Source organism: Schistocerca piceifrons, chromosome 7, assembly GCF_021461385.2.
Source record: "Schistocerca piceifrons isolate TAMUIC-IGC-003096 chromosome 7, iqSchPice1.1, whole genome shotgun sequence".
NCBI classification, from domain to species: Eukaryota; Metazoa; Arthropoda; class Insecta; order Orthoptera; family Acrididae; genus Schistocerca; species Schistocerca piceifrons.
The window spans coordinates 5830843-5848469 of NC_060144.1; the positions used below are offsets into that span (position 1 = coordinate 5830843).

At 38.8% G+C, this 17627-nt stretch overlaps 1 protein-coding gene across 1 annotated transcript in view; it reads left to right on the forward strand.

Annotated features, from left to right (window-relative positions):
* LOC124804973 (N-alpha-acetyltransferase 15, NatA auxiliary subunit) overlaps positions 1-17627 on the forward strand; it is a 104597-nt gene that overhangs the window by 49702 nt on the left and 37268 nt on the right. Inside the window, exon 6 of the mRNA XM_047265364.1 lies at positions 1465-1617. Coding sequence (XP_047121320.1) covers positions 1465-1617 — 153 coding nt within the window. The remainder of the gene's footprint in view (positions 1-1464; positions 1618-17627) is intronic.

A 17627-nucleotide genomic window follows, 5' to 3' on the forward strand; every position in this document is an offset into this window, starting at 1 on the left:
TTCTTTTATACATGTATTGCCCGACTGCTTATTGTGTCTGATTCAGTCAGTTTTCCTCTTGGTGTTACAGTAAAAATATAAAAGTTCTCTGAACAGAGTAAGCATCTTTATTTTGACATTAGATTTGGGGGGGGGGGGGGGGGGAGACAGGTAGTGACAGCTTCTACGCCTTGGATTCTCCAATAAAGTTCTTTACTCTATTCTTCTGTGTAAATGTCGTCAGAATAAGAGCAAAACTGTCGATCATCGTTTGATCATTTCTCGCATTAGTTTCTTGAGCAATATATCTTTACAACCCTCCCAATCTCTTTATTTGATTTTTTTTCGTACACACACAAATACTTGAGTACAGTTTATTAATTGAACTGCTATTATAGTCGAATAAAGAAATGACATTAAATTAGCAGTTATTTTTATTCTTATGCTACCAGCCACTTAATTTATCTTATATTTAAAACATTGTAGTGCATTTCGAGCATGTTTTACTCAGCATGTAGTATCAGTCACAACAATGGAGCACAGCTTCATGATAGCAGAAGACAACTATAGATTTCTGGCCACATACTACCTGCTGCCTCCCCCCAAACACCCACATAGCCACTCCAGCACAAGGACAGTGAACAAAACACTCCTAGGCTAGTTTCAACTAAGACAGTTTATCTTTAAGTAACATCTTTATACATAAACACAACTGTGATCGCATTTAAGTTGCATTTGAGCAGTGTTCTCCACACCTGCAGAGATATACCTGTTCCATGCCAATGGTTCCTATGGTAATCAAGGCATGTAAGATCTGAAGATAATCTCCTATAAGATCAAAATCAATCATCTAAAAATAAAAACAAACAACTGAAATGTGATGACAACTGTGTGTACTGAAATAAGTTATAACATTGTAAAATCACTGTTTTACCTGGAACAATGTTCCAAAAAGTTATTAACACCTGATGATGAGAGGAACATGCTTGAAATCCATTGCAGTGTGTCAAATTAAACAGAAAATAAATAAATGTGACTGGTGGCGGAAAAATACAAGTAATTATTCCACACACAGTCACAGTTCCTAAACATAACCAGCATGGCCACAGTTAACACATTCACTAAAAGCTGATGCTTATATGCATCAACATGAGCAACACATCCAGTTCTGTTAATGCTAGCCTGCAGCAAATGTATTAAATAAATTAGTTATTGCTGGCTCTGATTATAAGAAAACATTGTGTGTGCTTGTTTCGTTACGATATTGAAATCTAGGATCACTACTGATGCTTTATGGCTTGAAATGTATATCTAAAGTACTAGGAGTGTATTTAGTTTATGTTTGTCTTGTTAACATTTCACAACATGGCTCATTTAGTAACATACTTCATAAAACATGTTTCTCATATAATGTTTTGTAAAAAAACTTAGTTTGTAATTTTTTTGTAATGTGTAATTTCTTATCTTAAATATTACTTTCAATAGCATGGTGGAGATGTAATAGAGGCATACAAGTGGCTGGATGAAGCACAAGGGTTGGATACAGCAGATCGATATATAAACTCCAAATGCGCCAAGTACATGTTGAGAGCAAACCTAATCAAAGAAGCAGAGGAAACATGTTCAAAATTCACAAGGGTTTGTAGCAGTTATGTACTAGTTTGTGTTGATTACAAATTTGTAATGATGTTTCTCATGTAGAGCTTATATTGCCTAAAGAGGTACAAATCAAAAGCAAGCAATATTTTGTTGTTTTTTGTGTGTTTTTGATTCTTATGATGATATTCTGATTCCTCGCTTTATCCAAGTTCTCTTAGACCTTGAAAAGGTGATCTCTCAAATGTTTCTCCTGGTAATATGCAGTTTTGCTTGCAAATGGGTGTTACCACTGTTCTTAGGATGAGTGATTTGTGTTCTAAACACATTTTATGCAGTTTACACTTCCCTTATCAGCAATTTCCAGTGTTAACCCCCCCCCCTTTTCCTTCACCACTCAGGTCCATGTTATTACACTTTCAGAATTTAGTCTATAGTGTAGAAGGAATGGTCAGTTAGATATTATTTCAATTTGAGTTTCATGTGATTTTATTACCTATTACATCATTTATCACTGGATAAGTGGTCAAAGATTTTTATACTGGAATCACTCACTACTCTCTGTGCTACCGTAAGGTTGAATGAAGAACATTGTAAGTCATTTCTCCTTCCAGTATTATATTCATGATTGTTATTGTTGTTTTAAAATTGTGATTCTTCATTGGCAACAAATTATCCTTATTACGCACTTTTGTGCAACAAACACCCTGTTCCTCAGTGATGAGTCACCCCAGAATATGTCTTCGTGAGTGTTTCCTCGAAATCAGTTTGTTAGATCTCTGGATAATGCAGTAAATGAATGCTTGGAATGTCTCATATCCACAAGTAAGAAAAGATTACTTCTTACTAGGTGGTCCTTGCAGTTCATGTTTTCTTCAGTAATGCAGTTGCTGTCATCCCATATGGTTTCCAGCAGTGCATTGAAGTATTTCTTCCTACTTTTTCTATTTCAGTGACAGGTGTTGACGGGCAAAACAATTCATTAATAGACCTGTGGAATTTTTTAGGTTAATTTTTCAAAGTACTTGGACTTTATTTATTGGTCACCGTATTTCTAGTACTGAAAGGGTCCTGTTAATCAGTGCCCCTTTAACCATAGATTAACTCTTTCAGTTGACTCCTTCTCCTTAGCATCAAAAGGTGCTGAAAGAGATTTCTGTTGTTCAGTGTATCCTCTGGAATAATACACCAGGTTAGTTTGAACTCGTTGTATTGATTGTAGGATATAATTCTAGATAATGACAGATAGAGTGCATCTGCATGTATTCCAAGCAGACAAGAGAATGTATGTTTATCAGAGTCCATCATGACAATAACAACTGGTACAAATATATTTCAGTGTCATTTGTTCTCAGGCGAGCATTTCTTTGATTCTATGGAGATCACACTCCCTCCATGCCCTTCACCACAGCACCACAGTGTAGACTATGCCACCCAGCAGATAGAAGAGTACATTTGTGGCCTACCTCACTGAAGCACATGATCGGTACAACTCCAGTCTGCATAAACCATAAAACACCTCCTGAAAGTGAGATTATTACCTACTTACTAACTCCCTCAATGTGCAAACATCTTTTGACAGCCAAAGGAGAGCTTGGAAAAGTGAGACATCCCTTTGTCAGAACAATATGTCACACTCACAGCCCCTAACAAAAATTCTTCATACCACTTGTAAATTTTAGTGCAGGATGAAGTATAGTTCTAAAACTCTCTTTATTTTTTTTGTAAATTATACCACTGTACTTTGTACACACAGGGAGGCACTTTTTTAAATGTGTCCCTGTTTGCTTTTGGTCGCATAGTATCTCTAGTGGTTGAGATGCAGCTGAGCAATTGGACGTTATTAGAAGATGCTAGGACATATAGCCCATGCCATACGTTGGCTGTTTGATGAGTGTGTGTTCCATAAAGAAACAAAAAATGAAATGATCATACGGCATTGTTGACCAGGAGGCCCTGTCTGGGGAAGTTCGGCCGCCAGGTGCAAGTCTTATTGCAGGTGACTCCACATTGTGCAACTTACGCATCGGTGATGATGAGGACAACACAACACTCAGTCCATGGGCGGAGAAAATCTCCAACCTGGCTGGGAATCGAACCCGGACCCGCTGCATGGGAGGCAAGCACGTTACCTCTCAGCTAAGCTGGCAGACCATAAAGAAATAATTTGTAGTGATCTAAGCATTGTAAACAGAGGGATATCCAAAAGAAGTTATGGACACATGTAGTTGTGCATTTTTCAGAGTTCTAGGTAGGCAAGGATGGTATCATATGATTCCATCCAGAGAGTTATGTATGACCAAAAGGCTGGTGGTTGTAATAAGCAGAGTAGTAATGTTTTAAAATCCCATTGGTTTGAGTATGGATGGAATGGACTTTTAGTTCAGATTTTGTCTTGTCAGCGGAATCTCGCTTTTATGCTCTTCAAGGACCTCAAAGGTGTAAAATGTGGAAAATAACTTTATAAGCTATAAAAGTTGTGTATAGGATTACCCCTCCTAAATTTCATAGTTTATGTGTGATATATGTACATATCAGGTATCAAAATATTCACCAGGAACTTGTTTGTTATCTAATAAAGGTTATCTGAATTTTGTACTATGTTTAACTGCTGATGTAACTGGAACTGGTAACTGTCTGCGACTGAGCAAGGTGGCACAGTGGTTAGCACGCTGGACTCCCATTCAGGAGGATGTCGGTTCAAGCCCACATCCCGCATCAGGCAAATGCTGGGATGGTTCCTTTGAAAGGGCACGCCTGACTTCCTTACCCATTCTTCCCTAATCCAGTGGGACCGATGACCTTGCTGTTTGGTCCCCACCCCAAAACCAAACAAGCAACCAACTAACTGTCTGCCTGCCTGTGAAATAGAAACATATGACTTAATTTCATTAATCATAATCGATGTTTTTGGAAGGCCTGTACCCGTGTCATTCATTATTTAAATAATGAAACACTGCACCTGTTACATATTTTGACACATTTCAAGAATTTCTTGTCGCTGTCAAGTGTAGATATTTACATTTATGTGATGGTTGCATGTGTGTTATTCGGCCTCTCTTGTAATGTAATCATCGTTCGAAATTTGGCATGTGTGATAAAGTTATGTAAACAGCGGGAAAATGTTAATTCCAGGAACATAAAAGCAGGGTTATGCTGTATATTTATATATTTTAATCACATTAGGCCACCCACCCATCCAGCTAGCCATGCATGTTGCAGCACCACTTCCAGATGGGGAGCTGTGCGTGTGCCAGGTTGAATCCGTCCAGTGGATTAACAATGAGGTTCAGTGTGCTGGCTAGCTTGGATGTGATTTTTAGGTCATTTCCTACATCCCATTATGTGAATACTGGGCTGGTACCCAACCCCTGCCTCAGTTACACGATTCACCAATATTTTAGAAAAAAACTTTCATTCACTTTCCTATTAACACACAATCAGTTGGGGTACACACATTCCATTCTGAAGGATAATGTCATGGTCACTAGAAGGACATCTGGCCACCCATAAAAATAAACATGCTGAATCCGTAAATAACCATGCCCACCCTGCGTTGATGTGCGACAAAGGCACAAGGAAGAAATGAGAATCACACTAGCCTGCCTGATAACCATGCACAGTAAAACCTGCACTTGTGGGATACATGGAGGTGCATTGGCTCTTACACCATCCAACCTGGACGTGGTTCTTAGACAGTTTTCCACGTCCACATAGGTAAATACTGGGTTGGTTTCACCTTAGTTACATGATGTGCAAACACTTTAAAAAACAATATTACATTTACTTGTATGATACACAATAGACGTAGACAAAAAGGGATATGTGGATTGCTGTTCTCCAGAATGAAGTTCATTAGTTACATTTCGGTCAAAAGATATATACAAAAAAGACCAAACTAATGGTTATTAATCACCAAGATTTAGATCAGATCTAACTTATAGGTTGCTTAAAGCATCTGGATGTAGTGAATTGTGAACATCTATCATGTGTAATCACAGACCCAGGGAAGTATGATAATGGAAATAAAATGATGAATCGTTCTTGGCCGCCTACATGGTTAAATTCATTAAGATCTGGCAGAACAGAGCAATACGGAAAACAGCAAAGATACACCTGATGGAATCATTTGTGTTCACTGTGTTTTTGTATAGCTGAGAGACCTGTACAGTAAAAGCAAGTAACAAGAACCAAATTAATGCCCACGAGAAGTTGTGTTGGCGGAAGAAGGTAACATATATGATTAACAGAAAGGAGAAGCAAATCTTCTACAACAGAAAAGCTTAACATCACAAGAAGTTTTATCTTCCCATATCAGTTAAAGACACTTCCAGTTCTTTGGACACGTTTCGAGAAGAGAATGGGATAATTTAGAATATACCTTCTTGCAGGGCAGAATCAAAGGCAGAAGACCACAAAAAGGAGCAGCAAGAAGATGCTTGATACAAGCAAAGAAGATTACCAGACTACCTCTTCACATTATATTAAGATGATCTGAAGATCATTGTGGATTAAGACACATAGTCAAAGATTCAGTTACTTAAGAAATGAATGAGAAATCATGTCATGATACTCATTGATGAGTAAACTGATTAATGATTATGATAGTGGTGGTGGTGATAGGTTCTGTGCGAAATTGGACAACTACCGTACTTGGCCCCGTGTTGGCTGAATGTAGGGCACTGGAGTGTATGAATGAATTTTAATCACATTGATTGCAAAATATTTTAGCACATACAATGATAATCTTGTTGTTGAACATCACCTCCTCCCTCCCCCTCCACCGCCACAACAACAATATAATATTTTCATAAACTTTGACAGGTGAATTAGGTTTTGTATTGTTATGTGATACTGGAAACTTCTGGGAGAAATAAAATTATAGAAGTAAAGGTTGCTGCTAATTAATCAAATAACTGATATGATATGTTGAGCAGTTGATATGCTTATAAGCAAGATTGAAAATGGTGATGAGCTTTTAGACAATGTCCACCTCCAAAGCTAACTAAATAACTATCCTGTGCTGTTGTCCATTGGTGTAGAGGTCATGACAGCTAGGGTGATGAGAGGAACAGAGAGGCAGGTAAGAGGAAGAAGGGGTGGTTGATTGTTGTGAGGGAGATAGCAAGGGAATGGGTTAGGAATGTGGCACTAGTCAGTTTGCCCAAGTGCGGACAGGAGAAGGTGCATGTAGTGCGTGGATAAGTGGGTTGTGAAGTTACCAAAGGTAGAAGGAGACCATGAAATGGAGTGAAGTGGGATGCATGGGGGCAGGATGAGTGTGAAATGGGGCTAGTGGAGTTTAAGACCACAAAATTGTGGGATCACAGGATGTATTTTAAGGACAGTTCTCTTCTATGTAATTCAGAGAAGCATGAATGGAAGAAGGGAGATCAGATGGCATAGGCTGTGAAACAGCCATTGAAGACAAGCATGTTGTGGTCAGCAGTATGTTGTGACACCAAATGTTTAACCTTGGTATGAGCCACAGTTTGGCAGTGGCCATTCATTCATGTGGACAGAATTGTCTCAAAAGTTGGCTGATTCATTTTTCAGTTGGTGCTTTCTTTGTTCAGCAATTCATATTTTCTTATGTGTTGTTTCTAATTTTCCTACAGGCATAATCCTATATTATCATCATCATCATCCTGATTATTTTTGTGTTACCTTTATCCTTATGATAAATTGTTTGTAATGTACTGTGTATGCAGTTAACATTGTTCCACAACAAAGAGTCCCAATGTTAATGAATTATTGACATCACTGAATAAAATTTTTAGCATTAACATTTGTTATAATTCGTGTAATGGATTTGCTATCTTTTCTCAGTCAGTTCAATTATCTTGTTTCCAGGAAGGTGTTTCAGCAATGGAAAACTTAAATGAAATGCAGTGTATGTGGTTTCAGACTGAGTGTGCTATGGCATACCAGAGATTAGAGAAATGGGGAGAGTCGCTAAAAAAATGTCACGAAGTTGATAGGGTAAGTAATATTTGTGTTCTCTTTGTGTGCCTACGTAGTATTCTGAGGTGAAGCCCCAAGTGGCAGATACATAAAGAAAGAAAAGTTGCAAAAATCTGACTATCCAGTTTTCATCCTTTTCCAGAGAAGATTATAGGGCACACATACTCTTGCTCTGATGGATTACAGTATTAGTGGAGATAATTCTGGGCATGGAATAGTGTTTTGAACAACTAATAAAATGCATACAAGTAAGCTCAACATTGAAAGTTAGTTTTCCTTATACTTTGTTATTTAACCACAGTGTAATATGTCATTAAAGTGAAACTACACTGCCTGACAAAAGAGCTGACACACCTAGAAGACATGGTTGGATGTCAACGTTAACTTCGTATACACGCATACTCGGCAGTTATGTAAGTGATTAGCATTGCAATGCTCTGTGACGGATAGATGGTCATCGGCGTTTGTTGGTTGTTTGTGTTTAGTGTTGTTACCAGGTCCGATAGAGTTAGGGCATGAAGAGCATCAAGTGTTGAGCTATGACAATCGAATCTTGCACATAAATGGTAACGATACCCACATAGCACTAGGGACAGAAAGCTGGCTGAAACCAGATGTTAATAGCCATGAAACATAAACTCGGGCTGGGTAGATTGCTATTCACCACATAGTGCAGAGGCTGAGTCGCAGACAGATGCAACAAAAAGACTGCTAAACAAGTAAGGCTTTAGCCAAAAGGCTTTCATCTGAATTTGACGACATGTATACACACACACATTCACGCAAATGCAACTTGCATACACGACAACTGTCTCCAGCTACTGAGATCAGTCTGGCCTCAACACCCAGAGACAGTGGTTTGTGTGTGTGAAATGTGTTGGCGTGAATGTGTTTGTGTGTGTTGTCTCATTCAGGAGGAGGACTTTTGACAGAAAGCTTACCTGTTTGGCAGTCTTTATTGTCTTGCCTGTCTGCCACTCAACATCTCCACTATATGGTTAGAAGCGACCTATCCTTTTCATAATATTTCATTATTTCCTCCTGGATTTTCCATTGTTTAAACTCTGACTGGAATATTAATCTTTTGGATCTGCGACTAGTGTCCTTTCTTTGCAGTTAAATTGAATCACTGATTGCAGAAACAGCATAAGTTTGTGGGCCTGAGTATTCTATTTTCTTTGACAGCTCTGTTTTACTTTGAACGGCACAGTTTCTGGTGATGTCCAGACACTATTTTCAATGATGCAATGATTAGATTATATAATGATTTAAATACGCAAAGTTCGTGGGCATGTGCTGTTTCTGAAATCAATTGGTTGCCAGAAATGCAAGTCTGTGTTATTCAGCAGTTTATTTGTAAATGTATTAAGTTCAATACAAAAATTATTATTATTATTAGGCTACATAACAGATTCTGAACAACTACTTTTAACTAAAAATTACAATCAGATAAATAGCAGGCTTAGTGAAATATTGCTTGTACCCAAGTCTATTATTCACTGTCAGGCCATCTGATATCTACTGAAGGCCAGTTGTAGAGAGGTCAGTAAAAGGATAGGTGCTCTTCAGGGATATACGGCTCCAATTTCTTGTGGCTATTTTCTTCTCACTTAGTGATACATATTTTTTGTATGCTGCAGCCGTCAATAGAGTTACTGTTGTTTTAAATCAAGAAGTAAACGAAAAGTGTATGTCACCAGGCTACCAATGTATGGTTTTGCAATGACGTTCCCACTGCACTCACTGTTGTATTCAAATTCCATGAATTCTGAAATGGTGAAGGGTTGTTTCTCATTCCCCGTGAGCACTTTGCTGTTCATTGTTTCCAAAGACAAGGCATTGCATTTGTAATATTTAGGCCACCATTGTTTGAAAGCCAGTACAAACTCTGTTGAAACAACTTTAATCTGGTATTCGTTAAAGGTACTTGCAGCAACAATACGTTCTACAAACTGCATGATGCTATAAATCCTATTAACAGCTCGAATTTTCCTGTTAATCACTGCAAAGTCCCCGTCACAGGGTAAGAATGAATGGCCTCTGACCGGGCAATAATGATAAATTCTGAGTAAACACTGAGATGCTGCAACTGTCATGAGGAACCTGACCATAATATTATTCTTATTCTGCCCTGGGCAGCCATCTGAAAATATATGCAGGTATTTTATGTTTGGTGGCAACTCGTTTCATATGTAATCCAGCAGACTTCATTGGGACTCTTCTTCGTGATAAACGTAGAATGTTGCATATCCTGTCTTCAGGTTGTGGATATTGAATATATTGAGTTGCTGAAGGTAGAAAACTTCCTGAACTGGAATGGTAGGAAGGGACAGATTTTGCATAAAATCAATGGCAATACCTGCAACATCTTCGTCTTTTTGACACAATACTTGTACTTCACGAATACGAGCAGAAAACTTTGCATCCCTGCGTTTATGAACCATCATTTCTGCAGCGGCAACCCTCTTAGCCTTTTCATTCAATGTTTTGTTTTGTAATTTATTTTTGAAGTGCTTCACAAGTACCACGTGTGTCAACTTGTGGTCGACCAAATGTAAGTGAAAAACGTTCTTTGAATATTTTAAAATAAAATTCGTACTTAATATTAGTTGCTTGGGGATGCCATAATCTGAACTACTCATGCATGATTTTGACATTAAGTTGGCTATTTAAATAACACTGTTCTCTTGTGCCATAGTGAATAATTTTTTGAGGATAGGAATTTATGTGATCATTTATCAAACGTATTTGTGCACCACCAATTTGATTTCCCAATGCATTTCTACCCCTCTGGTCACTAGGCAACTTTCCACAAGCAAGCAGATTGCTTATCCTCCTTAACCTTTGGTTTGTGGCACAATGGATACTTAAGAAAACTTTCTTGCATACCTCTGATTGTCCAGTGCTGGAATTAATAAAATACTGAAAATTGTTGCATCTTGGTTTGCAGTTGCCTCCTTCTGGTACTCTTCTTCGTCTTCTGGAAATATTACCTACAGTAATCAGCCCTTGGAGATAAAAATCTTGTGTGTCCTTTGATGTCATGTTGTAGAAATGTGAAAATACTTCATTTCTTTCCTCTTCAGGAATTCTTCCAAAGCAGTTTCAGCGACATCTACAAAATTACACAATTTTTCAGTCACACAATAAATCATTAGTTTACTATTTTACTGACGTATAACCTCCCGTATTAGAACATTACTTACTTGCAGTCCACACCAATGCTTTTCTTTGAAAATAACTTTCCACTGTAGTTTTTGTACTCTAAACCTTTAATTCGTGACCTTTTTTATGATTTCAAGCTGATACTCAACATTCTTTACACCTTTTTTCCTCTTTCTACTTTCACCACCATCATGTACATCCATATCTTCCCTGTTCAACAATGCTGTGCTTCACAAAGAAAAACCGTGTGAACACAGAGATGATATTACACAACAGACTAGCCAACGTTGGCTACAGAAATAGCACTGGTCCTGACAGGTGTTCTTTCTCCTCTCACTCATAATGTCAAGATCTTGTTTGTCCCATTAAGAATGATTGACAAATGTTGTTTCTGCATTCATTCGATAGAGGGAGCGCCATAACATGGAAATCAGCTCTTAACTTAAAAAGTGGACAAGTGTTGTTTCTGCAATCAACGATTCATTGTAGGCAATAGGTTCCAGCTTTTTGCAAACATACTGTTTTTTATTTTGCCCAAACTTGTTTCAGCACCCTGTGCCATCATCAGTGGGTTTCTGCTTATTGAAAACTGTAAAAAGTGAGTGTAATTTAGGTTGTAACTGATCTGACATGACGCCTAAAGAAATTTTTTGTTCATTTTGCTTCTTATCATGATTTTACATTATATTGTCCTGCACTGATAGCTCGTCATCTGCAGATCAAAATGATGTAATGTGAAATTCATTGGCAAATTAACACATCCCTTGATTTTTTAAAATGTGATTTTGGCATGTCAAAATGTTTTGTATATATATTTGTTACAAAATTTTGGCATGTCAAAATTTTTTGGTATATATTTGTTTCAAAATATATACGTAAAACAGTGTGTTTGCATAAGGTGGAACTTATATTCTATAATCTGACTGGAATGTTTATCGCAAAGATTGGTTGAACACTAATATGCGGGCTTGTTTATAGCAATAAAATATCGATAATATCTATTGAGATCAGTTCAGATTCAGAATGTGAAATAATTTGGTTGATGGCAAGTGTAAAGGTGAATCAAACGTGGTTGTTGGATGCTTTTATTGTCACTCTGCCTCACCAACAGTACGGTGGAAGACACAGTGGAAACACTGGAAATATTTTTTGCCTAAGTTTCCTGGAAGTGTTGTAGTTTCAGGTGGAGATTTTTAACTTACCCCCTGTAGACTGGGAGACTAAAGTGATTAGGATAGATAGTAGGGACAGAGTCTCATGTAAAATTGTTTGAAGTTCCTTCTCTGAAAATTACCTTGAGCAGCTAATTGGAGAACCAATTCATGAAGTTAACATCTTGGACCTGCTGGTAACAAACAGGCTCTAAAGTTCGACTTAACATAGAACAGAGAATCAGTGATCATAAGACCATTAAAGCATATTGAATATGGTTGTAAGTATGAATACAAAGAAAGGCGAGATGATGATTCTGTTTTGCAAGAGTGTCAAGAGACATATGTCAGATTACCTGACAACCATCCTGAAAATTTCATCTCCAACATCATCGGACAGAGATAAAGAGCATCGTACAACATGCTTTAGACAAGTATCTACATCTACTGCTATACTCTGTAAATAGCTGTGAAGTGCACGGCAGAGGGTACATCCCATTGAAACAATTATTAACGTTTCTTCTCATTCTATTCACATATGGAGTGCAGATAGAATGATTGTTTAAAAGTCTATGTGCGTGCTGAAGTTAAATCTAAAATAGTATCCACAATCCGTATGTGAGATATACGTGAGTGTCGTCGATAGACGTCAAAGTATGTCCTGAGTGAGGTTCATCTTTAACTTCTACTCGACCATTTCCAAACAATGTGTACCATTCATAACACTGAGTATGGCTTAATCACTCACCATCTTAGGCTTTCTGCATCAATGCAGATGCATTGCTCCCTTAACTCTGCCATCTCGAAATTCGGAATCTGTGTGACCCAACATTCTACAGTGCTGAACAATAACTAACAGACATTCAACAATGAAACTACCGACAGCTGCACATTAAACCAGGCATGTGCAAGGATGCCAATCGCCTTTCGCTCCAACACACCATTGGCGCAAAATTATGAATATTGGAAACTTTTTAACAGATTTCATAGTTGTAAAGAGTTTGCATCTGAACGAATACACCATCATTCTCACCTCAGCCTTCACTGGGCATAATTACCCCTCTAGCCTAGTTCAAAAGCAGATTTCTTGGGCCATCACATCCAATCCTGGTATTGCTGATACTTTCAAAAAACGACTTACGAGTACTCCTCTTGTCACTCAATATTATCCAGGTCTTGAAAATATCAATCAGCTACTTCAATGCGGCAGTGACTTTTTAAAATCATGCCCTGAAATGAGATCCATTCTATCTGAGATTTTGCACACCACACACAGAATAGCTTCTCGTCATCCCAATCTCCGCCCCGCGTCCGTCCATCCTGATTTAGGTTTTCCGTGATTTCCCTACATCACTCCAGGGAAATGCCAGGATGGTTCCTTTGAAAAGGGCATGGCCGACTTCCTTCCCTGTCCTTCCCTAATCCGAAGAGACCGATGACCTCACTGTCTAGTCTCCTCCCCCAAACAACCCAACCCAATCTCCACAATATCTTGTCAGACCTTCTGGTACTTCTGCACTCATTTCCCTAACCTATGGCTCTTACCTCTGTGACCGTCCCTGCTGTAAGACTAGCTTTGTGCTACCATCACCTATAGCAGCCTTGTAATTGGAAAAGCATATACTGTCAAAAGGAAAGGGACCTGTGACTATAAACTTACCATGTATCAGCTGTTATGTAAACACTGTTAGACTTTTCACATTGGTATGGCAAACACCAAGTTACCAGTTAGGAAGAATGGACATAAGCAAAGGGTGTATACTGGCGACACACAGTATCCTGTTACAGTATGTTCCGCAACATGACAGTGGTGACCTGGGTCACTGTTTCACCGCAAATGCCATCTAGATTCTTCCCCCAGACTCCAGTTTCTCAGAACTCTGCAGGTGTAAACTGGCGTTACACCATGTCCTTTTTTCTCGCCATCCACTTGGCCTTAACTTACATTAATTATTTTGTTAAGTTTCTTCTGTCTCAGTGTTTCTCCCCAGTAACCATTCCTTCCTCTGCTCTTCCTTCTGCTTCAACTCTTTTTCAGAAGAAGGAATCACTGGATCCAAAAGCTTGCAAATTTCAGTAGCTCTGCTTAGTGAGTAGGTTTCTTTATTTTCCCAAGTACTTTCTGCTTGAATGAGATTTTCACTCTGCAGTGGAGTGTGCGCTGATATGAAACTTCCTGGCAGATTAAAACTGTGTGCCGGACCGAGACTCGAACTCGAGACCTTTGCCTTTCGCGGGCAAGTGCTCTACCAACTGAGCTACCCAAGCATGACTCACACCCCCTCCTCACAGCTTCACTTCTGCCAGTACCTCGTCTCCTACCTTCCAAACTTTACAGAAGCTCTCCTGCGAACCTTGCAAAACCAGCACTGCTGAAAGAAAGGATACTGTGGAGACATGGCTTAGCCACAGCCTAGGGGATGTTTCCAGAATGAGATTTTCACTTTGCAGCGGAGTGTGCGCTGATATGAAACATCCTGGCAGATTAAAATTGTGTGCAGGACCGAGACTCGAACTCGGGACCTTTGCCTTTCACGGGCAAGTGCTGTACCAACTGAGCTACCCAAGCACGACTCACCTTAATTTGGTATTTCTTAGAAGAATCCTTTAGTCAGTGTAGCCAAAGGGCATCGTCAAATATATCAGGCCAACATCGCCTTCGTTAAACTCAGTAAAAACTAGAAATATAAAATAGTAAAATCATTACCTTTTCTAGATGGACGCAAGACCCACCAAGATCTGCATAACGCGTTCCCATTCACAGGAGCGAGTAACAGAGTAAGATGGGGGCTTAGGTAGTAAGCATAATGCGCCGCAGCGTCGTGTGCCAGTACTGAAGTCTAATACAGAATGACCTCAAGAGGTGGCACTGCGATGCAGCAGTGATAAAAATGATTGTAAACTGGATATAAATACCCACTAAAACTTTATGAATGTAATGCACATAAGACATTGGTAAGATGGAATTACTGGGGGCAACATCTGTGCATAACTTAGCCTAAAAATTTTGCCGAAGTAAAATATAAATGAAGGCGGTAAACTTAAAATGAGGAAACAAGGTGTATAATACAACACACAGATGCAGTACATAAACTGATTTGTTGTATCATATACCACTAGAACGAGAACATTAAAAACACAGGACTGTAATTTCAGATAAAGAGGCCGCCCATATAACACTCAGTACTGCGTGATTCGGAGCTATAACTTCTAGCAAGAAAACTTTTTTATAAAATACAAGTAAAATTATTAGGCTTAAAAAGTACACACCAGTGTGGAAGACGGACGTTATGCTGGTAAACTACACCCCCCACCCCCCCACCCCCCCCCCCCTCTTGTACTCGAGCAGATAAAGGGAACTGAGCCATTTTTATACATCGACAAGTATGTGTGGATAAGGTTCTTTCATTCTTCGAAGAGAATAACATCCACCGGTTAGACCATGATCCATCGGAGACTTATGCGAGGGAACTTAAAGATTGCCTTGAAGGATGTTTATTTGTCATTCCCCCTAAAAGTTTGTCAAGAATGCATGTTAAGAATCCTAAAATTCCTGCATTGAAGGCCCAAATTAAGACTCATAAGGAAGGTTTCCCTATCTGCCCATTAATTAATGCAAGACGGAATATAGGTGAACCTGCACAAAGATTTCTCTTGCAGATTTTGAAAAGAGAATTTGTTTTTGAGCAGACTATGACGTTAACGAGTCGGAAAGAACTGGTTACGTTGTTACAGGACCAGGTCTTCCCGACAGGCTGTCGTCTGTTATCCCTTGACATAAAGAATTTGTACACAAATTTGCCGATAGAAGAAACCATTATGATTATACAGGAGAATCTCTTTCATAATAAGCGATTGATAACAGATGAAATTATCGAGGTTATCTCTCTTCTTCGAATTCTTACGGCATATAATTATTTCACATTCAATAACATGTACAATCAGAGAGATGGCCTGGTTATGGGCAGCGTTTTGTGTGGTTTTTTAAGTTAATGTCTTCGTTAACTACATTGAGCTCCAGGTGTTTAAACGCAATTCCTACTTTTGTCAAAAAAATTTACTTTATCGGCGTTATGTTGACGACATTCTGGTTGTTTTTAATGGCAATGAATCAGTAATTTTGGATTTGGTCGATGAATTTAATGCCCTTCACCCAAAGATGATTTTCACACATGAGGATATGAATACTGACGGAGTCCTCAGTTATCTAGATCTGTGGTTACAGATACGTGATAACAAAGTATCCATAGATATTTTTAGGAAACCCGTCACCACAGATGCTATTATTCATGCTTCTTCCTGCCATCCTCGCCAGCATAGGATTAGTTTTTTTAAAGCTATGATCACGTGTCTATGCGAATTGCCATTATCTGAAGACGCAGTTAATAGAGAACTTGACAAACTAAAGTATATCGCCCGTAATAAATGGCTACAGTGTTGCTCTCGTTGATAAGATATACCAGGACAAAACAACAGTGTCCCTTCGGAGTTCACCCAATGCTCCTTCTGTCGCGCAGCACAATTACATTTCTTTGGCATTTATGGGCAGTTTTAGTTATGAACTGGCAAAACTTTCCCGAGGAGTGTGCTCTCGTATAGTATTTTCTGCGAAAAAAAAAAAAAACCTTTTGGCATCGGGGGTATATCTGCTGGAGTGTCACAATTGTAATGCAGGATATGTTGGACAAACAGGCAGAACCTTCAAAATCAGATCGCAAGAACATCTGCTTAATAGATGGGGACAGGTAAAACAGAGCTCTGCCTTTGCCCAACACCTTAAAGCCAGTGGCCATAGTGCTCCGCAAGTACAAAATCTTAAGATTTTGCACAAAAGGGTATAGAGTTAAACATTTTGGAAGAAATTGAAATATTTAGGCATATGGAAGACAAACATTTGTCTCTCCTTAATGACCAAATATTTGGCGCCAATCAGGCCTTTTTAGAAGTTATGAAATTGATGTTATTAAAGTAATCCTGGAGCTCTCGTAATTCTGCCTAAATATGAGCCCTGTTACTTTCTGGTCGTATGTCGTTTTCTTAGCCAAGCCATTAGGTTTTTTTTTTTTTGACTCAAATAGGATACTTGCGAGTTTGTTGCTTTAAATGATGATGCATTTTACACATTTCATTGTAGATATAAAAAAAAAGAAGGGGAGGAGGGTAGTTTACCTGCATAACGTCCGTATTCCACGTTGGTGTGTATTTTTTAAGCTTAATAATTTTACTTGTATTTTATAAAAAAATTCTTCTTGCTAGAAATTCTAGCTCCGAGTGACGCTGCATTGAGTGTTATATGGGCAGCCTCTTTATCTGAAATTACAGTCTTGTGTTTTTAATGTTCTCGTTCTGGTGGTATGTGATGCAAAAAATATGTTTATGTACTGCATCTGTGTGTTGTATTTTACACCTTGTTTTCTCATTTTAAATTTACTGCCTACATTTATATTTTACTTCGTCAAAATGTTTAGGATAAGTTATGCACAGGTGTTGCCTCTAGTAATTCCATCTTATCAATGTCTTACGTGCAACCCCCCTCCCCCGGTCTCCCTCCAATGAACCATGGACCTTGCCATTGGTGGAGAGGCTTGCGTGCCTCAGGATACAGATGGCCGTACCGTAGGTGCAACCACAGTGGAGGGGTATCTGTTGAGAGGCCAGACAAACGTGTGGTTCCTGAAGAAGGGCAGCAGCCTTTTCAGTAGTTGCAGGGGCAACAGTTTGGATAATTGACTTATCTGGCCTTGTAACACTAACCAAAATGGCCTTGCTGGT